Source organism: Apis cerana, linkage group LG12 (genome assembly GCF_029169275.1).
Source record: "Apis cerana isolate GH-2021 linkage group LG12, AcerK_1.0, whole genome shotgun sequence".
NCBI classification, from domain to species: domain Eukaryota; kingdom Metazoa; phylum Arthropoda; class Insecta; order Hymenoptera; family Apidae; genus Apis; species Apis cerana.
The window spans coordinates 7,551,147-7,578,758 of NC_083863.1; the positions used below are offsets into that span (position 1 = coordinate 7,551,147).

General features: G+C 20.7%; 8 protein-coding genes across 13 annotated transcripts; 3 read left to right on the forward strand and 5 right to left on the reverse strand.

The window, feature by feature from the left end:
- Nucleotides 1-181: 181 nt before the first annotated feature.
- LOC107998905 (transmembrane protein 59-like) lies at nt 182-3,868 on the reverse strand. The gene is made up of 4 exons (XM_017058434.3): nt 3,161-3,868; nt 2,966-3,080; nt 2,412-2,695; nt 182-2,185 (listed from the first exon to the last, which is right to left on the reverse strand). The coding sequence occupies exons 1-4, from the start codon at nt 3,299-3,301 to the stop codon at nt 1,856-1,858; spliced, it is 870 nt and encodes a 289-aa protein (XP_016913923.1). The 5' UTR covers nt 3,302-3,868; the 3' UTR covers nt 182-1,855.
- LOC107998991 (putative cystathionine gamma-lyase 2) lies at nt 1,373-11,193 on the forward strand. 3 transcript variants are annotated; one of them, XM_062082848.1, is made up of 8 exons: nt 1,373-1,427; nt 5,066-5,184; nt 5,596-5,877; nt 5,958-6,092; nt 6,164-6,299; nt 6,365-6,517; nt 6,593-6,758; nt 6,854-9,792. In XM_062082848.1, the coding sequence occupies exons 1-8, from the start codon at nt 1,373-1,375 to the stop codon at nt 6,996-6,998; spliced, it is 1,191 nt and encodes a 396-aa protein (XP_061938832.1). In that variant the 3' UTR covers nt 6,999-9,792. The 3 variants fall into 3 exon arrangements, with proteins under 3 accessions (XP_061938832.1, XP_016914093.2, XP_016914094.2); XM_017058604.3 differs by lacking the exon at nt 1,373-1,427 and adding an exon at nt 4,400-4,544 and having other exon boundaries at nt 5,049-5,184; nt 6,854-11,193; XM_017058605.3 differs by lacking the exon at nt 1,373-1,427 and adding an exon at nt 4,401-4,544 and having other exon boundaries at nt 5,024-5,184.
- Nucleotides 9,046-10,795, reverse strand: LOC107998990 (solute carrier family 35 member E2A-like). The gene is made up of 5 exons (XM_017058603.3): nt 10,534-10,795; nt 10,067-10,318; nt 9,688-9,874; nt 9,375-9,578; nt 9,046-9,262 (listed from the first exon to the last, which is right to left on the reverse strand). Exons 1-5 carry the CDS (start codon nt 10,793-10,795, stop codon nt 9,070-9,072), a joined length of 1,098 nt encoding a protein of 365 aa, XP_016914092.1. The 3' UTR covers nt 9,046-9,069.
- LOC107998886 (prenylcysteine oxidase-like) lies at nt 11,180-13,919 on the reverse strand. Its single transcript, XM_062082847.1, has 7 exons — nt 13,574-13,919; nt 13,055-13,261; nt 12,772-12,913; nt 12,337-12,640; nt 12,143-12,266; nt 11,737-12,083; nt 11,180-11,664 (listed from the first exon to the last, which is right to left on the reverse strand). Exons 1-7 carry the CDS (start codon nt 13,650-13,652, stop codon nt 11,410-11,412), a joined length of 1,458 nt encoding a protein of 485 aa, XP_061938831.1. The 5' UTR covers nt 13,653-13,919; the 3' UTR covers nt 11,180-11,409.
- A 501-nt stretch (nt 13,920-14,420) lies between these two features.
- On the forward strand, nt 14,421-15,962 carry LOC107998903 (ribosome biogenesis protein BRX1 homolog). The gene is made up of 4 exons (XM_017058432.3): nt 14,421-14,554; nt 14,777-15,053; nt 15,182-15,537; nt 15,623-15,962. The coding sequence occupies exons 1-4, from the start codon at nt 14,438-14,440 to the stop codon at nt 15,893-15,895; spliced, it is 1,023 nt and encodes a 340-aa protein (XP_016913921.2). The 5' UTR covers nt 14,421-14,437; the 3' UTR covers nt 15,896-15,962.
- Nucleotides 15,963-16,718: 756 nt separating this feature from the next.
- Nucleotides 16,719-20,843, reverse strand: LOC107998895 (choline transporter-like 1). Its single transcript, XM_017058422.3, has 12 exons — nt 20,703-20,843; nt 20,397-20,542; nt 19,932-20,311; nt 19,751-19,840; nt 19,542-19,681; nt 19,261-19,447; nt 19,050-19,181; nt 18,832-18,976; nt 18,610-18,750; nt 18,366-18,525; nt 18,055-18,276; nt 16,719-17,924 (listed from the first exon to the last, which is right to left on the reverse strand). The coding sequence occupies exons 1-12, from the start codon at nt 20,814-20,816 to the stop codon at nt 17,772-17,774; spliced, it is 2,010 nt and encodes a 669-aa protein (XP_016913911.1). The 5' UTR covers nt 20,817-20,843; the 3' UTR covers nt 16,719-17,771.
- Nucleotides 20,844-21,027: 184 nt separating this feature from the next.
- Nucleotides 21,028-23,561, forward strand: LOC107998892 (E3 ubiquitin-protein ligase Hakai). Of its 4 annotated transcripts, none has more exons than XM_017058418.3 (5): nt 21,028-21,165; nt 21,653-21,776; nt 21,898-22,209; nt 22,418-22,606; nt 22,670-23,561. In XM_017058418.3, the coding sequence occupies exons 2-5, from the start codon at nt 21,675-21,677 to the stop codon at nt 23,351-23,353; spliced, it is 1,287 nt and encodes a 428-aa protein (XP_016913907.1). In that variant the 5' UTR covers nt 21,028-21,165; nt 21,653-21,674; the 3' UTR covers nt 23,354-23,561. The 4 variants fall into 4 exon arrangements, with proteins under 4 accessions (XP_016913907.1, XP_016913906.1, XP_016913905.1 ...); XM_017058417.3 differs by having other exon boundaries at nt 21,128-21,276; XM_017058416.3 differs by lacking the exon at nt 21,028-21,165 and adding an exon at nt 21,199-21,349.
- LOC107998901 (transmembrane protein 115) lies at nt 23,557-27,495 on the reverse strand. The gene is made up of 4 exons (XM_017058429.3): nt 26,958-27,495; nt 26,528-26,783; nt 26,237-26,413; nt 23,557-26,115 (listed from the first exon to the last, which is right to left on the reverse strand). Exons 1-4 carry the CDS (start codon nt 27,406-27,408, stop codon nt 25,911-25,913), a joined length of 1,089 nt encoding a protein of 362 aa, XP_016913918.1. The 5' UTR covers nt 27,409-27,495; the 3' UTR covers nt 23,557-25,910.
- Between the last annotated feature and the right edge of the window lie 117 nt (nt 27,496-27,612).

Consider the following 27,612-nt stretch of genomic DNA (forward strand, 5'->3'; position numbering starts at 1 on the left):
ATAAACCTTTCCTTCTTAATATAATATTATATAAATACTTACATAATGACTGTAACCAATATTTTAAAAGGTACTAATCTTTTCACTTGTTACATGTTGAAGATAAATTTATAGTAAAAATTTTAAAAATTGGTTTAATTAAATAAAATAGTTTAAATATGGAATACAATAATAAATACTATTTATCTTTGTATTTTTTTTTTATTTTTACAATATATAGTGAAATAACAAATATTAATAATACAATAAATTAGTACTATTCTATAAAAGGAACATACAGAATACTTTGGTTTGAAATATACTTTCTTATACATTAATTATATTAATATTTACAGCATACTATATTTTATATAGTTAAAAGAAACATTTATCTTTATTTTCTGTTATAATATTTGTAACAACAATTCCTTTAATACATATAAAACAATGAAAATCTACAATTGAATATTAAAGAATATGGCTGAAAATTTGTAAAACAAAATATTAATGCAAATGAATTCCTTTCATGATATACAGAATAGGTGAAATTTGTTATTATCAAAAATTTATAACAATAACATAGGTACCATTCTAACATTGTGGATATGATATTTACATTAATATGTTGATATCTATTTTGATTAAACTATATGATAAATTTTATAATTTTAACATTATAACAATAAGAAATTAATATCATTTTATACAACATAAATATCCATATAACCATTTCATTTATTTTTTATGTTAAAATTAAATTGTGAGGTATGTTTAATATTTTATAATATTCTATTATATCTTACCTTAAATCATTTATAATTTATGTCTTACATTGGTTATATAATTATAATCATAAAAAAAATTTATTTATTGTAAGAAAATGCAAAATTTATATTTGTTTCTATATAATGCAATTAAAATATATTATGTTCCAAAAAATTTAAAATTATATAAATAATAACTATATATTTATTATATAATATAATATTAAAACAATATATATTAATGTTTCAAAATTTTTTCAACTATATATATATATATATACTTTTTATTTCCATAATTGCAAAATTTGTTTTCTTTATATTTTCTTTATATAAAAAAAGGATTAAGAAATGTCAAAATAAATTTCTAATTATAATTTTTACAAATATATTCTTTTTTATTTCAATTTTTATTATTTAATTTTAATATAATATTAAATATAAATTATGTAGAAAATTATATGTATATATTAAATATACAAAATTTTTTAAATTAAAAATAAAATTTAAAATGTTTAACCAATGTAAGAATAATAAAATAAAACTAAATACAATTAAATTATAATTTTAAATAAATTTTGTTTTACATTTGTACATACATGATGTACAAAAATATATTAATTATATAATAAATGCAAAAGCTTTTAATCTTTACTAATAAAGTACATAATTTGCAGTCTTATACATGTGCATCATTTTTTTATTTTGCAAATTTTATTTCAGTATTGATTTCAATTATTCTATCTATTGAAAAAAATAAATGTTGTTATTTTCTATTATAAAAAACAATGTTATTCTGTATAATTTCTTCATAATATCACCATAAACTTTTTCCAGAAAATATTTTGTTATTTATTTTGATTTTTATTTTTGTTTCAAAATTTCAATTAATTTTTAAAATTTTATTTTTAGATATATATTCTTAGAAGTTTATCTTTTATTTATGAATAGTTTTGTTCAAAATTGAATGTGCAATTGCTATTTATTCATTGCAATATTCATAAAGACTTATTATACATAATATAAAGAATTTATTAAAAACTGTTTTAATATACAGAAATTTAAATATTTCTCAAAATTGTTAAAAAAATTAGATAGAATTAATATACATTTAGCTAGACTTTCATATTAATTTCTGCTGAATTAACACTATCAAAATATTTTGGAGGAGGCTGTTTATGGAATGATGCTTCTGGTACATATAATGCAACTGTTGGAGAAATATCAGACTTTTCAATTAATATTTCTTTATAAGGATCAGTAAGTTTTTCTGGATACAAACATAACCAAAATGCAGACAATGCTGCTGCTGCAATAGCAGAGGCTAAAAGCCAATGTGGTAATCCAATATGTTTTGAAGCACATTGAAGCCAATCAGATCCAGGTATTGAAGCTGATTGGTCATTTTCTCCAGAGTAGTCTGATGGTACTCCATAATCCATTGTCTATATTTTCATAATATTGCAATCAATCAGATTTATATAATATATAATTTAAATAATAAATATATTTTATAAAATTTTATGAATATCTCGCAATTAAAATAAAATTCATTTAAAAATTAAAAAAAATTAAATCAAAATTTTTATATATTAAAAATTATTTTTGAATAACCAAATTTTTGTCAAATTTTTTAAATTTATATTCCATCATATATAATTAAAAACTTACCCCAGCATCTAGTGGAACAGTTTTAATATATGTTTGTGGTAATTTAAATCCATTAAAATCCCACCACCCTGGAAGAAGTTCCTTTCGCAAACCAGGATCACTTAAAATATCATTTTCAGGTATATCAGGTGACATTATAACTAAATTAGAATCTACACCTTCTTCTATATAAACAGCAACAGAAAAGAGTGACAATAAATTTGAAACACGTTGCTTAGCCATAAAATCACAACCGGTACTACATGCATATCGATCTTGTGGAGCAGTATATGCTTCTGTACATGCTATAACAAAATAAAAAAATATTTTGTTTAGAAATTTATTACATATAGCAATTCTATATAAATTCTTTAAAAAACTATTTAATAATTATTACAAAAAATATCTTCAAATTATATGTTATATCTATATAAAATAAATAATTTTATTAATGATAAAAAATTATATAAATTATCATATGATCAATTTTATAATATAAATTTGTTTAATAATTAGAACATTTTAAATTTAATTTTTACTTAAATACTATTATAATCATTATATGTTTTACATACAAGCTTCACAAGCATCCCTTGTACCATTTAAATTGTTTGGTTCTAATCCATAATGTAAATCCACTAAATTAAAGAATCTACAACCTCGTTGACAGCATGATTTAACATATTTACTCTATAAGTAATAAATATCATCATCATTATTAATATACGTTTGTAATGTACAAATTAAAAATATGTTAAGATAACACGTACATTTGTAAAAGATAACGGTGTTTTTTCGCACAAATTAATACAAGGATCCTCTCGATTTACGAGACTACAAAACATATCACTACGTACAAGATTTATAAGAAATAACAACAATAATGAAATAATTTCTTTCTCTCTTTTCATTTCAGAAAAGTTATTTTTTTCAATAATAATATTTAATGAATCAAAATAATTTGTTAGACGAAAAGATTTCACTCACAAAGAAGGTGATAGCTCGTCGAATAATCGAGTAAATATCGATTTAATTATAGCGAGAATGTATCGCATTGGTCGATATATTCACAGTTTATAAAAATTTAGTAATGTTTTTAAAATTATAAATATATGTCATTTTTAATTATTTTGAATATTTTAATTAAATTACGAATAAAAATTATTAAAATGTTAATATTATAAATATGTTTTATTTTATGTTTAATAATTTTTAATAGAAAAAAAAACGAAAATTATTACACATTCTTTTATAAAAAGAAAATATAATTCTTATAAATAAAAATTATTTATAAATATTATATCTTTTAATATTAAAATTAAAAAAAATTTTTAATAAAATGATGATCTATAAATAAAAAAATTAAAACAATTATAATTTTTGTGAAAATATTGTTAATATCATTAATTAAGATAAATAAAATCAAATTAATTATCCAAGTAAAAAAATTAATAAAAGATCTCAGATAAAAAATTCAAAATTACTGTATATATTATTTAATATTTCAATTTAATTATTATTTTGATGATGCACGATATTTCGATAATATAATTTAATTATAAAATAATAAAATATATAAAATTTTTATATAAAAATTTTAAAAAATAAGTTTATTGATTATCGACAATTTACCGGTTACCGATACATATACTACATGTATAAAATTATAGATTTTGCTGTGTATATGTGTGTGTGATATGTGTTTAAAAATGTGTTTAAAATCATATGATATAAAATAAAGAGAATATTTTCTCTATATTTATATTTATACAATATTAAAAGATTTTATTTATAAGTTTTCTAATATATATTTTCAACTATTTATTTGTATAATTATATTATATTGATTCTAGTAGAAACAAACAAATCAGATTTGTATTCTTTCCAAGTTTTTCCAATTCTACAGTATAAATATATATATATTATGTATGATTGGAAGAAATCAATTAGAATTGAAAAGAATGTGAATCTAATTGGTTGTTTTCAATAAGATACATTTGATCAAGTATTATATATATATATTTACAGATAATATGTGATGAGTGTGTGGAATATTCTTTATTCTTATACTATCTTCTTTGCCACGTGCAATCTTTAAGAGGAAATAAATATATATTTGAATATTTTGTAGTATTAATAAAATAATTAAAAGAAGTAAGTAATTCATTTCAGTTAAAATTATATTAGGATTATATTGAAATTATATAAAGATTTATAAAGTGCATGTTGTCGAAATTTATCACTTTACATAAATTTAAAAGTTTTAAATTTTTGATTACGTTTTTATTATCGATTTATTATTTTTTTATTACTCTTTATTTATAATTGAAGCTTATAAAAAAAAGAATTATTTTATTTAAGTTTAAATATAATATTAATAATTGTTATATTCAATAGTAACAAAATTATATAGTAACAAAATATAGTTTTATTTCTTTTATTTATAAAAAATACTTTATTTTATATATTAATTTAAAAAAAAATAATTCTCATTATAAATTATAATGTAATTTCAATTTATCAAATTATATATTAGTAATATTATAGTATTTGAATTATTTTTCTTACTTTACTATTATTATTCTTACTTTCAAAAAATCAAAAATTGTTTTTAATTAATTAATGTATATTAGATATTTAAAGAAATGTACTTAATAGAATAATAATGGAGCAAGGCTTTTCTACAAAAGCTATTCATGCTGGACAAGATCCATTACAATGGAATGACTGTTCAGTAATACCTCCTATTACATTATCCACTACTTTTCAACAAGATGGACCTGGACAACCTAGAGTAAGTTTATTTTAAAAATTGAATAATTTTAAAATAATATTATTTTAACATATTCACAAATTATTAAAAAATAAAAAGAAATTAGATAATTTTTTATTTTGATTTTGAGAAATTAAATATTTATATTATATAATTTATTAATAATAATTATATTAAGTAATTATTAGCAATTATTGCTTGTAAAATCATATTAAATTTATTAACTCAGAAATCAATTTAGTTCAGCAATATCTATTCATATATATAATTTTTTATATAATAAATTATAATAATTATAATAAATTATATAATTATATATTCTTATTTCTTATTTCTCTTTATTTTTAATATATCAATATATATTGCAAAAATTAAATAATATTTTATATATTTATATTTTATATTAATATTTAATTAATTATTTTATTTTAGACTTTTATTTATGGAAGAAGTGGCAATCCTACAAGAAATGTTTTACAAACATGTTTAGCTGCTTTAGAAGATGGAAAACATGGATTTGTTTTTTCATCAGGTTTAGGTGCTACAACTGTTTTAATTTCATTACTAAATGCAGGAGATCATATTATATCTGGAGATGATATTTATGGTGGAACTAATCGTTTTTTCAAAAATTGTTTAAAAAATATTTCAGTAACATTTGTAGATATGATAGACATAAATAATATTATAACCAATATACAACCAAATACAAAGGTAGAAATTTTCAAATTTAATCTCAATATATTTTAATATTGTTTAAAAAAAAATATATTTATATTTATACTTTCATTTAGATGATTTGGTTAGAGACACCAACTAATCCTTTACTTAAAGTAATTGATATTGAAGCAGTTACTCGAGCAGTGAAGCAAATAAATTCTGAAATTCTTGTAATAGTAGACAATACTTTCCTAACATGTTATTATCAAGTGAGTATTTTTCATTTATTGTTATTATGTAATTAAATAATTTATATAACTGTACATATTTTCTTTTATAGAAACCATTAAAATTAGGTGCAGATATTGTAATATATTCTTTAACAAAGTATATGAATGGACATTCAGATGTTATTATGGGTGCAGCAATTACAAATAGAGAAGATATTGCAAATAGACTTCGATTTTTACAAAATGGTAATAATTTATTTTTCTTTAATATTTGTTCTATTTATATAAGTAACTTTTTTAATTATTTTTAGCTATGGGTGTTGTTTCATCACCTCTAGATTGTTTTTTGGTTAATCGCAGTTTAAAAACTCTAGAACTTAGAATGCAGCAACATATGAAACATGGGCTTGCAGTTGCAGTATTTTTACAATCACATCCATATGTAGAAAAAGTAATTCATCCATGTATGTATTTCTATAAAGTATTATAAATTTTACATAAAATAATCTATTTTATAAAAATAATTTATTTAATCATAGATTTACCATCACATCCACAGCATGAAATTGCTATAAGACAAACATCTGGTCATAGTGGAATGGTTTCATTTTATCTAAAAGGTGACTCTAGTAAATTTCTAAAGGCATTAAAGATATTTACATTAGCAGAATCACTTGGTGGTTATGAATCTCTTGCTGAATTGCCGTAAGTAAACTAAAATTAAAATAATTTTTTATTATGAGATATATTCAGATACATGTATTTTCATAATTATTATTATTTTAATTTTTTTTTCATAGATCTGTTATGACTCATGCTTCAATTCCTGAAGAAACTAAAGAAATGTTAGGTATTAATGATAAATTGATTCGTTTGTCTGTTGGTCTTGAAACTGAAAGGGATATTTTGGCTGATCTTGATCAAGCTCTTAAAGCTAGTCAATAAATATTTTAATTTTAATTTTATATGCATATTCATAATGTTGAATTGATAGTATATATAATATATTTGTTAATATGATATATTATATTAGATTGATGTATAATTATTGCGATAATTATTGTATAATTATTTTTTTCAACAAATTTTATTCAACAAAATTAACAATAACAACATTTAACAAAAATATCTTTAAATGATTATTCCGAAGCATATTCATTTATTCTATTTCAATTACTACTTCCCATTTGCTTGATAGTCGGTCAATTTCACGGGCAAAGAAATTGCTTATTCTTAGAAGCAATCCACTCTTTGACACCGGCCATAAATTATTAAATTAAACTTTGTTAGCGAGTCAATTTTTCAGATTGATAGGTTGATATGATAGTTCATAGGCGCTTCTGTGGGTGGGAGAAATGGCGGATGAGGAAGCTATTTTTGTCTGAAATCCGCCACTATTGATGCTCATCATCGTCATTCCACTAATAACAAATTTCGTTTGAGACGATTTTCTAGTGGATGATTTTGCTTCTGTTTTATCAAACCATATTGTTTGATAAATATTTTTTACAGTGCACCTTTCGGTATTTCTTTGGATAAAAACGCAATACTTGGCGAAACGCAAACCTTCTTTCTTTTGACGTTTTTAAAGAGAAACGTCTCCAATGACGAGATTCTTTAGGAACAGAGTTTGTTTGTTTCAAATTGATGTAAATTCGAACATATTCGTGGCTTTGATGTTCGTCGTAGGTGTTGAGGTTCGTAGGTGTAAGTGAGGTTCGTAGGCTTTGATGATCCATCCAGCCAATTTTCATACTTTTTCCAACTTTTTGATACGTTGAATAGTTTATATTGAAGTCTTCAGCTAACATTCTAGTTGTCAAATTTTCGTTCTCTTCTATAGTTATCAAAAGAGCCTAATTGTTGAAATTTGATGATCGACTTTTTCATTTGTAAGATTTGTATCGCCCGATTTGAATTTCTTGAATCATTTTTTAACTTGCTTTTTACTAATTGTTCTTTCATCATAAAGTTCGTTGAAATCACGAAATTATGTGCTACATTTTAATCTTTCTTGAAGTGATAGAGTGTAATATGGCGAATATAAATTTTATGATTTTCGATACATATTTTCACTAACTGAAAAATAATTATTTTTATGAAAAAAAATTAAACAAAACGCCAATTTTTAAAGAAAAAAAAATCCGTAATAAAAAAAAGTCGTAATAATTATGCACCGATTTAATAATCTATTATATATTAAACATAATATTTTAATTTTAAAATTATATAAATTATATAATTTTTTTTTTTTTTAAGAAAAAGAATATATTACCAATCATATTTTCACATTCCATGCTATATTAATCTTTGAATATTAAAAATAGTATACATACATACATAACTTATATTCCTAATGCCACATTTTACATGTTTTTATATGAATCATTTTTTATTCGAAAAAAGTATAAAATGCTGTACAATGATCACTAAAAGAAATTTTAAATATTTATCACATTCTTATATTATAAATAATATAACTATAATATATAATTGCATAAAAATAATAATTATTGAAAAAAAATAAATATTTGAATCAAATATAATTTATTAAATAGAATAAAATAAAATATTTTTATTTATTTTTTATATTTATAAATAATATAAAAAATTATTTTGAAATATATTTAATAAATATTGAATTAAGAAAATTTTATACATACATATATTATTCTGTTACTCTATTAAAAAAAATGAAGTGTTCTTTTCTTGCATTATTATATTTGATTTTTATAATCATATAAATTTGTATTATATTTAATTATTTGTCAATTATTTGTCAAATATTCAATGATTATTTATAAATTAATTAAAACACATTTAAAATATATTTTTATGCCATTTTTTATTTAATATTTCAAATATTTAATTATTGTAATAAATAAAATATTGTATTATAAAATTGATATTAAATTTAATTTAATTTATTTTCTTTTTAAGTAAAGTTATTTAAATTTTGCATTATGCAGACTTTTTTTTATTAAATTTCGAATTTTAATGATTTTGATAAATAATATTATTGTAAATTAACTTTAGAATTATATCGTAATTTTGCTTTGTTTAATTTATCATATTCTTGTGCCCGATTATATAACAATACTCCTATTATTACTAAAGATGTTCCCATAGCTGATAAACTAGTTACTGGATTATTAAATAGTAAAACAGAAAGCCAAATTAAAGAAGCTCTCTTTGCAGTATTAACAACACTGTAACAAAAAAAAATATTTTATAATCAAATTTTCGAAATATCTTGTCAATAAGTGTATATGTATTGTCTATGTAAAATATTACAATAATATTATAGTATAAAAAACACACCTATGTGTCACAGGACTAATGTAATTCATAAGTACATATGCAGTAATACTTTGAAAATGAAAAAATATTCCATTAAGTAGAAATGCTATGAATAATTTAGAACTTAAAGAATGTTCAATTGTTGGTAAATCTACAAATAATATCAAAACTGGTATTTGAACCACAATTGATGCTAAACTAGTATAGAATTGCAGTTCTGCAGGCCTGTAATTTTATAATATTAATGAATATAAAAAATGTTGAATATAATATAGATTGATAAATAAATAATTATTTTATACAAAATATTTTATACACACATATATATACTTACGTATATCTAAAATTATCACCACTGATTAACATTTTGGAATAAACATTTTGTAAGCATTCTGTTACATTTGTAGCCATAGCAGCAATAAATCCTCTAAGATCAAAACTAATTTCATTTATTGAACATAGAGCTAAACCACCCATTAAAGGAATTAAAGATAAATTTACGTATAACCCTGTATGTTCTCCTATAAATAATATATAAAAATTATTAAATATAACTATTAAATATATATTCTACATATTAATTATAATCTCATATATCAACTTTAATTATGAAAAATAAGATTTTAAAATTTTAAAAATAAAAATATTTATTAAAGTAATAATACAACATAAAATGTAGTTATAAATTATATTATCATTATGATAATTCTTACCTAATAAATATCTGCTAATAAGGACGGTAAAAAGTGGTGCACTACTTTTTATGGTTTCTGTGAAACTCACTGCTACATAATTAAGTGATATTAGTCCTAATACTACAGTTGTAAATCTTGTACATCCAACTAGTATCATATGCTTATAAAAACCTGCTGGTCTCATTAATCTAGGACGTGCTTTATACATTCCACATGGAAAATACATTTGTATAAATCCACAAACTGTGGTTATTAACATTTGACAAGCACCTTTTAAGAAATAGATAAATATATATATTATATATGTAAAATATGTAATGTAAAATAAATATTTTCAAAATACTTTAAACTTACAATTTTTATTATAAAATACAAGAATATTAATTATAATATTTTAAGAATACGATTTTAAATTATTAAAAAATATTTCTTTGATAACAAAATATTTTTTTGATAAAATAAATTTTATATAATTATTAATTTACCTAAAATTGTAGGATTGCCCTCCATATAAGATAAGATATATTTATTTAAGAATAAAGTACATCCACTGATGAGGTACCATAATAGTAAAAATAACATAATTTTGGGATAAAAAGAACTATCCATTACTTCATTTGTTAGAGTTGTATCTTCGTGTTTTTTAATATTTTCTTCATATATTTTAGTTTCATTATCATGTATTAATGGTTGTTCTGTATCACGAGGTGTTAATGTATAATTTATACGAATTGAATGATTTTCCATTATATACAGTTTTTCTTAAAATGTTTACAATATTACATACAATTACATTTTTTGTCAATGATTACATTTTTACACGTCACATTTATATGATGTTTACATTTGTATATTTCTTTCAAGAATTATGATAGGTTATGTTGTCAAATATTTTTAAATTTATAATTAAAATTTTAGTTTTAATATATGATGTAATATAAAAAGCTTTTTAGACTTTGTATTATGTTGAAATTAATATAAAATTTTTTATTTAAATATTAATTAAAGTTATTTCATATTTTATGAACTACTATAAAATAATATATAGTTTTAATTGTACTTAAATTCATATGTTTACTATATATAAGATTATTTCTACATAACCTACAACATTATGCAAAACAAAATAAATGAATGAAACAGAATTTGTTGGTAAATTTATTTTTCTAATACGCTTTTCATATATAATTCATTTTATATAGACAATACAAATTAATACATATTTAATAATTATTAATATCATTATAATAATATTTTGTATAAAATATATATATACATTTTTCACATTTTTCCATATAATTTTTTATGAAAATTATAAATTTTTTATAATACATACAACAATATTTTAATAATATTTTATATCATAACTCAGTGTGTGATGTTTTTTCAGATGAACTTGTTTTTATAATTTTTTCAAAACAATATTTTGTAAAAAAATCTTGATATGCTAATAATGCAACATTTCTTGCACCTATTGCACTCATTTCCATTGCACTAGCAATCCATTCAATAGCATTAACATGATAAAGAGCATCATGTAATTTAAATTTTGCTTCATGAATTCTAGTTGAATATTCAGGATATGCTTTCCAAAAAATCTGCTTTGTTTCCTGAACCTTAAATATGTTAAATTAATTTTATTTTATATTGTTATATCATAATTTATATAAGAATTATCTTAATCTTACATTTGAAAACATTTCATTTATAATTTTTGATTTTAATGGTTTGTTGCTAAATATTTTCCAAACTTTACTATTTTTTATTATACCATCTACAGAATTTAATCTTCCTATAGAATTAATTATAGTTTTGTTAGGATCACAACTTAAAATATCTAATTCTTCTTGCAAACCAAAATAATGTGGTTTTAAATCTGCTTTAACAAATGTAGCTATAGTTTCATGATATTTTTCAAAGCTGTAAAAATCATTTTCTGGAAATCCTTCAAAAATAATAGGAAATTCTTGGTCATGAGTAAGTGGAATTGCCAAAATAACAATATCATACATTGCTTTCATTATAATTGTACTATCTGAAATAGAAATTATTTTTACTTAATTACTGTACATAATATATGAATAATATTAATACCTTGATTGCAATAATGTACTTCATATAGATTTTGAGTATCATTCTGTGGTATGTTAATAATTTTAATTACATGTGAAGGCACAACATTTAAATGCTTATTTCTATATATTAAGTGCTCAGGTACCTTAAATCAATATATATTATTAGCTATAAATTAATAACTAGAAAATTAACATTAATTAATAAGAGAGAACCTTTTTATTTCCCCCTTTAACAGACCATAAATTAAAATTTGCTCCAGCTAAAGATACAAAACCAACAAAACTATGAACATTTATATCTTGTCCATAGTTTACTACCAATGTTGTTTTAACAATTTCATTAATAATTTTTTCTGAATAACCAAGATCTAAAAGCTCATTTTTAATAGATTTTTGTACCAATTTTGGAAATTCAGTATTTATAGATAACAAAAAGCTACTAATATTTGTAAAAGTTTTCCCACTATCTTGCAGATGATATATTTTTTCAAAATTATTTATTATAGAAGTTATATATCTGTTTAAAATAATAAGTTAAAATAATAACTATTATTATAATATTAAATAGATATCAGTGAATAGTATACAATGAATAATATATCAGATATAAGAATCTGATATAATTTTTCAAAAATAAATGTGAAATACCTATTCAGACTAAATGGTTGAATACCATATCTATACATTAATTTAATTAGTGATAATAATTCCCATTTACTTTCTTCAAATACAATTTCATTGCCATTCCAAATACTTGTTTTTTGATCATTAAATGATTTATGTTCTAAACCTAAACCATTAGATAATAAATATAGATTATAAGTATATCAGATATAAATATATAGATTAGATTATAAATTTTAAAAACAAAGATCATATTTTAAATAATTTTTTTCAATCACATAGAATAAAAAGATATAAAATAAAATACCAAGTAGTTTAACGAATTCTTGCATGTATTTATTTTGAGAATGTATAATTGAACCTCCAGCTTCAAATTCATTATTATTAATTTTTATTGTAGCCAAACGTCCACCGATAGTTTTTGCTTCATATAAATCGATATTAAGATTATTTTCAAATAATTCTGCAAGAAAGTGAGAACTTGCTGCACCACCAATACCACCTCCAATAATTGCTAAAAAAATCACATTTTTTAATTATAAAAAAAAATTTATAAATTAAAAAAAGGACAATTTCAATATATATCGCTAATAAATATATATATATATATATTTAATATTTTTATATATTTAATATTTATATATATATATATTTTTTATAACATATATATATTTTTATAACATATAATATGTTAAAAATAATATCTTTATTATTCATTATACATTTATCTCACATAATTTTTTTTATTAAATATAAATATAAAATTTTATTTTATATTATTAATATACATTCAAAAGAATTTAATTTTAATTAAATTTTTGCTTACCTATATTTGGTTTACAATTTTGAAAACAAATTCCTTTCTCAAAAATTATTATACATAATAAAATTATATACCAATTCATAATTTCAATTTATGCAAATTATGTTATATTATATATATTATAGTAGTTATATTATACATACATGCTGTAAAGAATATTACATATATTATAACACGTATATAGATAGATAACAAGTATATAGATAAAATATAGCTATATTTTTTTGAAAAAAATTAATTCTAATTAATTTTATTAGTTTGAAGATATTAATAGAATAATTATTCTATTAATATTTTTAAATTGTAGTTATTAAAAAGTTAGAAAATATAAAAATTAACAACTTTTTGTATTCCAAAATAAAGTTTCATTTATCAGAATTATTTCGAAATTTATTGATATAATAATATACAATATAAAATATCATATAATAAAATACAATATATAAAAATTATTCCAATATTAATTGATATATTGATTATTTATTTTCATAAAAATAGAATATAATTTATGATACGTAGTTTAATACGAATTTTTATTTCAAAACTTATTTGAATTTAATCTTCTTTTTATACTATATACTTATAACTATAATACTTTTAACTTAATAATTTAATATAATATAATTTAATAATATAACTTTAATAATTTAAACTTATTTGAATTTAATCTTCTTTTTTATTATAATAATTTTAAATGCAATTCTGTTTCCTCTTTATTTTTCCCCTAGATTTTGACTATATTTTTGATTTTATTTATATAATACATAGGATTATTCTTTTCATAGTGAAAAACACATGTGTTACATTTTCTATTAACCTTATCTTAAAAAAGTTTAGATTTCTTTTTATGCGATTTCTTTAAAATTAATGATGACAAAGAAACACTTAAAGCGTAAAAGAATCGAAGATATTAATAAAGAGAATATACCAGATATGGAAGTTTTACCATTAAAAAGAATGTCAGATGAACCATTATCAAAAAAGGTTTGAAATTTTTAATAATGTAATAAATGTAATAAATTTAGATAATAACTTTAAAAATAGTATGAAGTAAATTTTTAAATGAAAAAAGAAAAAAACAAAGATATGAAAATTAGTCTTTTAAATTTATTATATAAATAAATAAAAATATAGATATATTAAAATTGATAATTTTTTTTTTATTATCAATTACAATCAATTACAAATTTTCATTTTATAATGAAGGTAAAATGGATTAATAGACAAAGAGTCCTAGTATTTGCTACTAGAGGTATTAGTTATAGACACCGTCATCTTATGAGTGACTTAAAAACTCTTATGCCTCATCATCGTTCTGAATCTAAAATGGAACGTACTAAAAACTTACAAATAGTTAATGAAATGTGTGAAATGAAAAATTGCAATAAAACAATATTATTTGAAGGTAGAAAAAAAAGAGATTTATATTTATGGTTTTCTAATGTTCCTATAGGACCAAGTGTAAAATTTCTTGTTGAAAATAGTAAGTATTAATCATTTTATTTAATTTATAAATTAAGCTTTATAAATTAAAGTTTTATTAGAAGCAATTTTAATAATATAAAAAAAATGATAATTTTATTACAGTTTAAAAAAAAACTTATGTTACAGTTTATACTATGGCTGAATTAAAAATGACTGGAAATTGCTTAAAAGGTTCTAGACCATTATTATCATTTGATGAACATTTTAACACAAAATTACATTATAGTCTTTTAAAAGAATTGCTTATTCAAATTTTTGATGTTCCTAATCATCATCCTAAAACACAACCATTTTTCGATCATATATATACATTTACTATATTAGATAATAGAATATGGTTTAGAAATTTCCAAATTTTAACAGAAGATGGTGGTTTAGCTGAAATAGGTCCTCGCTTTGTATTAAATCCAATAAAAATATTTACTGATAGTTTTGGTGGAGAAGTTCTTTGGGAAAATCCAACTTATGTTTCTCCTGTTAAGGTATAAATTTTATATATTATATATTATAGTAATCTTAATATTATAAAATTAAAAATTCTAAATTCAATAACTTTTTAAATTATAGTTTCGACATTCTTTAAAAAAAAATAATACTAGTAAATATATGAATAAAATGGATCAAAAAATAATACAAAAAGTTAATAAACCAAAAGAATCTTATTCATTGAATCCTATGGATGAGATATTTAAAGGTGATCCATTAGAAAAAGCAATAGAATTGCAACAAAAAGAAACAAAAGATATACAGACTAATAATAATAAGCAGAAAAAAGTAGAGAATAGAAATAAAAAATATTTAGAAAGGAAGATAAAAAGGACTACACTAAAAAAAGAATAAAAAAAAATCAATGTAATATTCAAAAATTTATATTATATTGAAATATCAATAAATTTTCTATAAAATATTTATATTTTTATTTCACATAATATAATATATATATAAACATATATATTTTATAAAAATATAAATTTTAATACATATTTTATAAAAATGAAGTTCAAAAACTTATTAATTTATATATTCAAAAATATTAAAATTATATGAATTGTATGAAATTTATGTAATATTCTTTTTGTTCAAATTTTATATAATTTTTATATTCTTCATATATATTTTTTATAATATTTTTATAAAATTAAATATTTTAATAATTGATATGACTGGTTTATATATATTATATTAAAAAAGATTATTTATAAATAAAAAAATGCAATTATTTAATTTTTAATAATAAGATATATAATAATAAGATATAATAATAATTTTTAATATAATTTAGATTTATATAGCTGAATTATTTATGAATTATTAAAAAATTTATTTATATTTTTATAATATAATGAAAATAATATCAATTTGTGAAGTTTTTTTTTAATTATCAAAGTATTATATATTAAATATTATATATATATCATATAAAGTAGATTTATATAAAATATAAATATAATTATTAAATTTATTTATTTTTATTTTTTCCATATTTTTCTTTTCTTTATTTGCGATACTCCGAAAATGAAATTCTAATTCTTTTTTTTAGATAAATTCTTAATTTTTAATCTATCTTTATCTCTCACTATTTACTTCCCTTATTCTTCTTAGCGAATGATTATAAAGGAGATTGGATTTAGAAATATGCATATTCAATTGAAAACACTCATCATTTCAAAATATAATATATTTTAATTTTTAATATAAAAAAATATTATATTTAAAATTATTTATAAGTCTTTATAATATTATAAATTATGCCGATACATATTTGTACTTGATTTAGTTACATTAAAATATATTTCATAAAATATTTTATGTTAAAAAGTTTAATAATATAAAAAATTTAGTATTTATTATGTAATATTAAATTTCAAATTCAGATTTATATTTTAATTAAGAATTATGTGAACAATAATATTTATTTTATATTCAAATATAACGCTTAGATAATTTAATTATATATAATATTTTGCAAGTTTAATCAATATCATAATTTTGTAATCTTTTAATTTTTTTAATTCTCTCGACTTTATTAAACAATAATATTTATAAATCTTCAATTTTTAGATCTTTAGTTTTATTATTCATTGTTTTCATTGTATAGAAAATTGTATATTTTATATTTATAATATAATATTAATTCTAAAAATAAAAAAATATGTATCTTTTTTGAAAAAGACGAATGTAAATACTCAGCGTTATTGATATAATAAATATTTTTTTAAAAAAATATATGTTATTCTAAAGATCTAAAAAAATGCATGACTTGTTTTTCTTATATTATTAAGTACCATAAAAATAAAAAAAAAGTATTCATTAATAATTTTTGTAATATTATAAAATATTCTTTATAATTTATAAGTAATATGTTATAGAAATACTAAAAATAAAATTATGTTTATACATTTTTTAAAATTATATTAAAATGAAAAAATTATTAAAAAGTATATTACAAAAAAAAAGGATATTTTGTACAAACGGCAGTAGTTGTTAGATATATAAAAAATGTTATCATCATTTAATTTGATTCGATTTAAAAATAATTATTTAATAATTCATTCATAAGCATATGTATATGATAATCATAATTTTATAAATGATTTAAAGCTATATAAAAATTATTTAGAAAAGAAAAATTTAGTTTTCAAATTATATGGTATAATAAATACCATTATAATAAAATATGTATAAACAAATATTGTTTTAGTATTTTTAATATTACTTATGTATTCATTGGTACTAATTCGTGTGCTTGTTGACCATTAGCAGTTGTATTAGATCCAATTTGTGCTAAAGCTGATTGACGCCATTTTCCATTTTCACCATTTAAATTCTTATCTTCACAGATACAAAGAAACAATGTATCTATCACAGTCTAGAATAAATCATGAAAGCAATTAAGCATAAAATAAAAAAACAATTTATATATAATTTATTTATATATATATATATATATATATATATATATATATATTATATAATAATAATTATAAAATATAATATACCTCATAAAGGGAAATGATACAATGAGCAATAAAAAATGCAAACACACAGACAATAAATATTGGAGCTGCATAAAAATGTAATCTAGGATCTTGTTTCATAAATAATAATCCAATACTACCAGTTGCAGCCATAACAAAACATTTACCAAGAAATAAAATAAAATCACCTACTCCATTAATTACTGCTATTTGTAAAGCATTATTAATAAGAGCTGTAAATGCCTAAAAATTTAAAAATATAATTTATTATTTTTAATACTATTATTTTATAAATATACAATAGATAAAATAAGATTGAAATTATAACATACAATTCTAGCTGCATTACAAAAGTGTGTTCCTTCAATAGCAACAACAGTATATGCATTATGGTTCATATATCGAATAAATTTTTCTAAACAATAAAAACAACATATGCAACATTTTAAACCACACTGTGCACAAGGAGATGTTTCTTTATTTTTCTCAAATCTGTGAAATATTTATATTATAAATTATATTGGAAAAAATATAATTTTATAAATAATATATATTTGTAATATTAAAATTAATTACTTAGCATGAAGATATGTCAAAATCAAACGAGGTAATTTAAAAAGTGTTATTAAAAATGAACCACAAGCTACAGAACCTAAGTGATAACTAATTAAATTTCCCATAGCAGCACATACAGGAGATGCACTAGCATCTTTTCCTCTGAAATATCAAATATAATTTTAATAAAATTGTATGTGTTACATAGATATATATAAAATAATTCTTATAATATTAAAATACCTAAAATACCAATGAGCGACAGCTCCTGATATCACCATATCTTGGCAAGAAATAATGAATTCAGATGTCCATATTAAACCTATGATATATACCCACCACATATATTTTATCCAAGTTGGGTCCACATATTCCACAAGTGTAAAAGCTAAAACACTTCAAAGTAGTAACAAATACTAAATTAAAAAAAGAATACATTATGTATATTAATATAAACTTACTTTTAAATGAATCAAGGGAAAAATCAAGTCTCTTCTTTTCAATAAATGTATTTTTTTCTCCAATTAAACTCAAATTTAAAGGATCAAATATATGATTTTTATACATCTGTACAGATCTTGTGCCAGGATAATCTACAATTTTTTAAATATTAATTTTTTTTTATAAATATTAATTCTAATTTGAAATTGCATAAAAAATTAGAACACTTACTAGCTGTTGCAAGACAAAGAACTACAGTTATCCAAAATGTAAAAAATAATATCAAAGCAATAAATGTTAATAAAGGTTGAAACAATAAACCTGGTAATTCTGCTAAACATTTAGCACTTTCTTTAAATAATGCTGTCATAAATTCAATACGTTTACGTATTATACTTAGAAGCAATAATAAAATAATCTGAAATACATAAAAAGTTTTGAAACAAAATTTTTAATAATTCATAAAAATAATAGTTAATCATAATAATTTAAAGTTACTAATAGTAATTTACAGTTACTATTGTTGCAATAATAGAAAAAGCAAGAAATGCTCTTTCATTTCTAACAGATTCCTCTAAAAGTTGATTTGGATCAGTTTTATCTAAAGTTTTTTTAATTTCTATATATGTCCACCATAATAATATACTTCCACCTGTAAAATCAATATATAAATCAATTTTATTGAATTATATTTTTACTATTTTATATTTTAATAATTTACCTATAGTTGTTATAGTGACAAGAATCATCACAATCCATGTTACAATATGTGCTAATAAATGAAATATAGCAATCATAAAAAGAGATAAAACTGAAATTAAATATTTCATTTAAATGCTTAAATAAAATTAATAAAATAGAATTAAAAGATATTAAATTAGCAATAATATGATAAATCATACCAAAAGCTAAAAAGGACAATGATAATATTTCTTTCCATGTTTTATATAAATCTCCTAAAATTTGTTCAATAATATCCCATGAATTGATAAATCCATATAAATTAGCAATTACTCCTACATCTTTAATAGCTTTAGGAATACAACGATTAAGAACTGGTATACTATTATAAACTAATTCAGGGCAAGAACCTGTTATATTTTTTATATTTCCATTACAAGCACTTAAATTATTTCCTGGTTTATCATGACAAAGTTGAGATCCTGTTTCCTTATAAAATTTGCATATATCATTCATTGTTGTCATAGTTCGATCTGGACATTTTTTGACACAAATTTTTAAAGATTGTGTGACATTATGTACATCCAGAAAAAATAAATATCTAAAATTAAGTTGATGAAAGTTTATAATATGTTTATAGAAATACATTATTTATAAAAAATAATAATTTTAATGTTAATACTTACGGTTTATCACTAGTATCTTGTCCAGACAATTCCATACTACCAAATTTTGGATTATTTTTCATACCACAAGTATTTCCAAAGCTATCATATCCATTTATGAGTCGTAAAGGATTACCATAAACAAGAGCAAAAGCTGCTATTAAAATCTGTAAATAATAATATCTATATTAATGAAATTTATATTTTATTATATTATATATAATTCCCTAATAAATAACATTTAATATTATTATAACAATTAATATTTTTTATATTATGTACATATAATTTTAAAATACATTTTTTTTTACTAAGAAATTTAATTACCATAAGAAACCAAAATATAATAAAACAACAAAGCCAAAAAATATCTGTACATCCTCGTACATGTGTTGGATTATGTCGTTGTTCATCATCATCATCTCCTGAACAACAAGACATTTTTTAAAATTAAAAATATTACGAAATACTATGTTGAAAACACTTGAGTTAGATATAGTGTTCGGTTTCAGAACTACTCCCTTCATTGAATCACCTTGAAGTTATCTTCAATTATTAATACATAGTATTATTATACATAGTATAATAATTTCTTTTTAATAATATATTTTTTACATATTTTTATATTATTTAGAATAATTTAAAGAAAATGAAAAATTATGAGATTAATATAGTCAATATTGATTAATATTGTAAATAAAAAAAGATAGATATAGATAAAATAAAAGATATAGGAGATTTAATTTCGATATACGATCTTGCATTTTGCATAAAGTAAATCGTCTCCAAGGTAACAACAATATCTATTATTTTATCTAATACGTCATATGGATTACTACAATGAACATTATAATAACTTATTTCTTCATTTTAAATATGAAGTGATTAGGTGTGATTTAAGGTAGAACATTAAATCATTCAATAATAAAAAAGTTTAATATTTTAATTATTGAATGTGAGCACTTCATTTTCTAGTACGTTGTTTATTTTAACAAATATTTTTGTTATAAATATGAGTTTAAATATAAAATATTAAATTATATTATTTAGAAATATAACCTATATCATTAGATAAGCGTCAGTCTCAATATAAATATTGAAATATAAAAATTAAAATTTAAAATTAAAATAATTTTACTTATTTAATTTTTAAAATAATAAATAACTTTTCAAGTATTACTTATATTTTAATTTTTTTTTTATTTTATATTTTAACAATACTTTTATTTTCAATTTAATGCAAATGAAAATTATTAAACTTTCATTTTTCATTTCAGATAATAAAATATAACTTTAATAATGGAAGAAGATAGTGGTAAGAGAATGAGAGGTAGAACTCGTGGTAGAGCTCGTGGCAGAACACGAGGAAGAACTAGAGGTAGATCCAAAAAACAAGTAAAGGTGAATTTAAATAATTTAAAAAATTAAAAATTTTTTATTATATAATTTATTTTCTTAATATTTATATTTGATTATAAGTTATATATACTTACATATTTCAAATGTATATATATATATTTAGGTCATTGAAAGTGATGAAGAAGATAATCCTCAACAAGTAGAAGAACCTCCTGTGGAAACAACTGGTACGGAACTAGAAGAACATGAAGCTCCATCAACTCAACAGCTTCCTTTGGAACAACAGTTTGATTTGGAAGCTGATATATCACAATTAGAAGCCCCAACTTTTACAACCATTAATAGAGGTCCTCCAGAACCAATGTTACGTTTAAGATGGGATCATAGAGTAAATCTCATTGGAGAGAAAGTATTGAATCCTATGATACATTGTTGTGACAAGTGTTTAAAACCAATTCTTATTTATGGACGCATGGTAAGAGTTTTTTTTATGTATATGATATTAAAACAAATCATGTATTCATCATAAATTATATATTTGTCATAAAATCCAATTTAGTAAATTTTTAATGCTTAAAATAGAATAAATTATTATAAAATGAATGATTTGTTGCTGTGATTATTATTATTTCTTAGTTTAATAAATATCATTTATAAATATCAGATATTTTTATGTGTTTCAGATACCTTGCAAACATGTTTTTTGTTTATCTTGTGCTAAAAGAGAAGATAAAGTTTGTCCTCGTTGTATGGAAAAAGTTTCTAGGGTAGAACAAACAGGTTTAGGTACTGTATTTATGTGCACACATGGTGGAACAAGATATGGAAATGCAGGTTGTAGAAGAACATATCTTAGTCAAAGAGATTTGCAGGTAATTTTTTTTTATTTTTAAATATTTTGTTCATTGAAAAATATTGAAATATATTGTTTATAGGCCCACATAAATCATAGACATATATCAGCTCCACCACAAGTTCAAGGCATGCAAGTGGATCCTCCACAATATGTGCATTCTAAATCAGAAATAGAATCTCAATTAACAAAAGTTTCATCAGTTGCTATGCAAAATACTCGTATAAAATCAGTACAATCTCATATGGTTCAACCAATAATGGGAAATGATCCTAGAGTAAATTCAATGGTCAATCAAGCACCAGTGGAACATAGACAACAACATAGACCACAAGCATTACTATCAATGCAAAATTATAATCAAAATTCTGCACCTCCACCGCCAAATAATGCTCCATTAAGAACAAATCTTATAACTGTACCTATTCAAGATACAGCTATAACAACACATGATATACATACCCAACAGAGTCATCATTATTATCCTCCTCCACCTCCACAAGTTAATTATGGAGGATATAATGTACCACCTCCTGTTTCTCAAACACAACAATATTATCCACAACCTCAGCATCCTGCCCAAGTATCTTATGTGCCACCACCACCACCACAACAACAGCAATATGTATCTTCAACACCAACTTCGATAAGGCCATCTCCAACAGGATATATACAAGATCCATCATATGGTCCTCCACCTCCACAACAACAAGCTCCACCACCTCAAACTCAATGGTCACAACATCAACAACAATTTTATAGATAAAGAAAAAATGTATTGTGGAGAATTGTATAATATAAATTGTGATAAAATTATTATGGAAGCAATGATAATTAAATATGATTGTAAATATCAATTTTTTAAATATAATGTATCATTAGGAAATATTTTATACTTTTCAAAGATATGTAATCACAACATTCAATTGACGAAAATTATATAATCTTATAGAAATAAAATTATTTCAATCATGTGTAAATTTATTTATTTCCCATTTTTTTAATTTTACAATAAGCTAAAAAAAAGAAATAAAACTTATTTTAAATTTTGGAAAAATTTGTGACAAAGAATAAAACAATCTTATATAATATGAAAATGATATATACTTATTATTTATATACATGTAACAAATTAATATAAATTAAATAATAGAATATTAAAATTTTAAATAAGTATTTCTATTACATATTGCATAATTCAATGTTAATTTTTATAATTTTATCCTATATACGGAATAGGAAAATACGAAATATATATTTTTTTAGTAAAATTTAATATTGTACAGACTATAACGATTTTAACATATGTACAAAACTGATTATATATAACATGTACATATATAATGTGTAATTAGTACATTATATTTTTATAATGTATTTAATGAAATTAACAAAGATTCATTTATTCATACACTCAATTCTGGCCTTTCGCTTTTTAAATCTAATCATATTTATAATAATAAATATTAATTGAGACAGACTAAAAATTGTATATTAAGAGTACTTAAAAATTTATTATAAGTATATTTTTAAGTGGAAGGCCAAAATATGAATAACATACATTCTTAAAAGACAGTTTTGAATCATACATGAAAATAGTTTTTAATCTTAGTCCATCACGCACATATTCATGTATTTATCTATGTATAATTACCGCATCATTATGGTGTCTTGTTCCCTTCACGTTTTACATCAATTCTTATATTTACAACCTATTATTATATCAAATATTATCCATATTGCTATATATATATAAATATATATTTATATATATATATTTATACGAACTACTTTCCATTTATCTTTTCATGTATATATTTTTAAATTATTATGTTTAAATTATAATAATCAATATTTAACAATTGCTTAAAAATATTAATAGATGACAAAAAAAATCGCAACATGTTTGTGGCACAACAGTTGATTTTTTTTAATATAATATAAAAAAGAATGCTATGTATGAACAAAATATAAATTAAACATATAATGAAGATCATGTACTTTAATTAAATGAATATCTGTACCTAAAATGCAACTGGAATTATATTAATTAGTTTTTAATTATATTTGATAACATTAATAAAATAAATTAATATAACATGATAAAATAATATAACAAATAATATAAATTTATGTGTAAAAGTAATTATGAATATTAAAAATTTTATAATTTAGATAATAAATCAAATCTTTGATAAATTTATATTATGTACTTAGGTACAGATATAAAAATATATCTTTTTTAAAATAATATGAAAAAAATATATTGAAATTATTTCTTGTGAAATAATTATTCTAAAAATTATAGATATAATGCAATACATATTTTTTTAAAAAAAATCTTTTTTGATACAAAAAGTAAAATATACTTCATATTAAGATTTTTGTTAAAATATGATTTTAAAATAAGTTGAAAATGTTTGTATTTCACAATTGTTATCTGATTTCAACATGTATGTATATTATACATTAACATTTTACACTATACATGTTTAATTGTAATTCTTTGATTGTATAAAATATTTTTTAAAACATGCTAATGAAGTAATCTTTTCCAAATTTAAATCTGTTTCTAATAAAATTATTTTACAATATTATACTGGAAGCCAGTCTACTTTTATTCATTGTTATTAATAATTTTTATCATTCAGTTATCACTGAATATTAATTAAAGACGGAACAATGCTGCAGTTATACAATATTTCAAGACTTTTAACATGTTTGTTAAAAAAATTTAAATTATTTATCATTCACTGACAGTATTGAATTACATAAATAGAGTTTATAATTCTTAGTAACAAAGAACACGATTTTCTTGGAAAATATCATCACAAACTAGTAAAATCCTATATTTTTTCTGTTTAAGAATCTTTTAAAGATTACATGCACAATCGATAATATGGCATTATAATATAGATAAATTAATTTATCATATCATATGCTAATTTAATAGTACAAAAAAAAAAGATTAATTTCATATTTATAAATTTAAAAATATATTTGAAATTGAAAGTTAATTAAAAGCTATAAATGCCAAGGCACATTTTATATATTTATTTTTTATTTTTTAAATTTATCAAAAATTATTAACAAATGAATTTTTTTTGTGATTTGATAATAAAAATTTAGAAGTATTTTTTTATATTTTCTTTTCTATTAGATTTTAAAATAGTTTCATAATAATATTTAGCTTATATGTTAAAAAAATTATTATTTTATTAAATATTGCCACATTATCAATATTGTTGCAAATTGTTAACATTTTTTTTAAAAGTTTTTTAATATATTTATACATGAATTTGAAATCAGTCTATTTGATGTGATCACGTATTAGTAGAAGCATGATTATGTATGTTAACACTAACTTGAGGAATGAGAGGAGATGCAAGTGGTTTAGGTGTAGTGGTATCAGGAATTGGGATTGAAACTGCAGGAGGTACTGGAGAATGTTTTTTAGTTCTTTCTTGTTGCCATGGTTTTGTATGATCCTTACTCAATCTTTCACTTAAAGCTTTTAATGCTATTTGCCTGCAAATTATTATTAAGTATAATTTAAAATATTATTTAAAAAGTAATCTTTAAATTAAAATTTGCTTATTTTATATTGTATATGTATTTTTTAAGTAAATAATTAAAAAAAAAATCAAACCTTCTTCTTTCGCTATCATGTGGATCAATACCAGGAAGATTTATAATGAGACCAGGTGGAGCATTGGACATATCAAATCTTCTAACCACTTTTCTACAAATTCCAACTCGTACAAAAAAACCATGTATTGTATTACTTACAACTGCTATTGGTGGTTGTAAGACATTTGGAAAGAAACTATAATCAAATTCATGATCATTATAATATTATAAATATTTTGTCTCAACACACACACACACACACGCGCGCGCACACACACACACACACATACAACAATAAAATATAATTTACCTTGCAAATGTAAAATTATCAGCCATATCACCACGTGTACCATTATTATGTTTTTGATAGAATCTAAGATAAGTCCATGATATTAATAAACCACTAAGAAACATAGTTGGATGAGTGCCTTCTAATAATCCAAAAAGCCATAATATCACTCCCATAATCCAAACCATTAATGGTATATTTCTATTTGTAATTTTACCAATTGGTGTTTTAACTAAAATATGATCTGGCATTATTTGTTTTACAGCTACTGTAACACCTATAATTTTTCTCTAATTAATTTATATATATTTTATATGATTAATGATATTATAATATTTTATTTTATTATATTTACAATGTAAAATATATAATAAAATACATTGTTATGTGATATGCATATAATGATGATAAATAATTGATAATAAAAATTTATTTTATATAAAAAATGTACCTGCAATATATCCAGTTAATCCATGGATATGTATATCAAATAATAAATCTGGATCATTGGTGCACATATAAAGAAATAAATAAAATAAAGCTGACAGGACAGCGACGCCAAAATTAACGATAGCAAAAAAAGTCATCATTTCCATTGCACCCCATAAAGGTTCAATCAATTTACCACAAAGTCCTACTGTAATGATATCCACACATACTTCCCAAAAATGTATTTCAAGAAAACAAAAAGTAAATGCTGTCCAGATCCAAAAAACTGGAGGTAGTAGATAACCTGGTGTCACACTTAACAGACGTACCGTCTCCGTAGAAAAAGAAAGGCAATAAGAAAACAAAACTACTATGCATATAAATTTCACACTGGTGCTGGTATTTCCCAAAAGGGCAGCAAATTGTTGTCTCAGATATGGGATATTTCTACCCAGGCCCTTTATTGCTGCCATTTCTATTAAGCAGCTCTCTTAACCTCTTTGAATCAGAGAGCCACTTGTACTATGACTTGACGTTCGTTACATATAGATCAGCCACATTGACTTCTACTTTCGTATATCTATCAATGTAAATAATATGAATTACAATTTCTCTATTTAGCAAATGTATTAATAAAAAAGTATATATTTTAAGTACTATTAAAAATAATAATTATA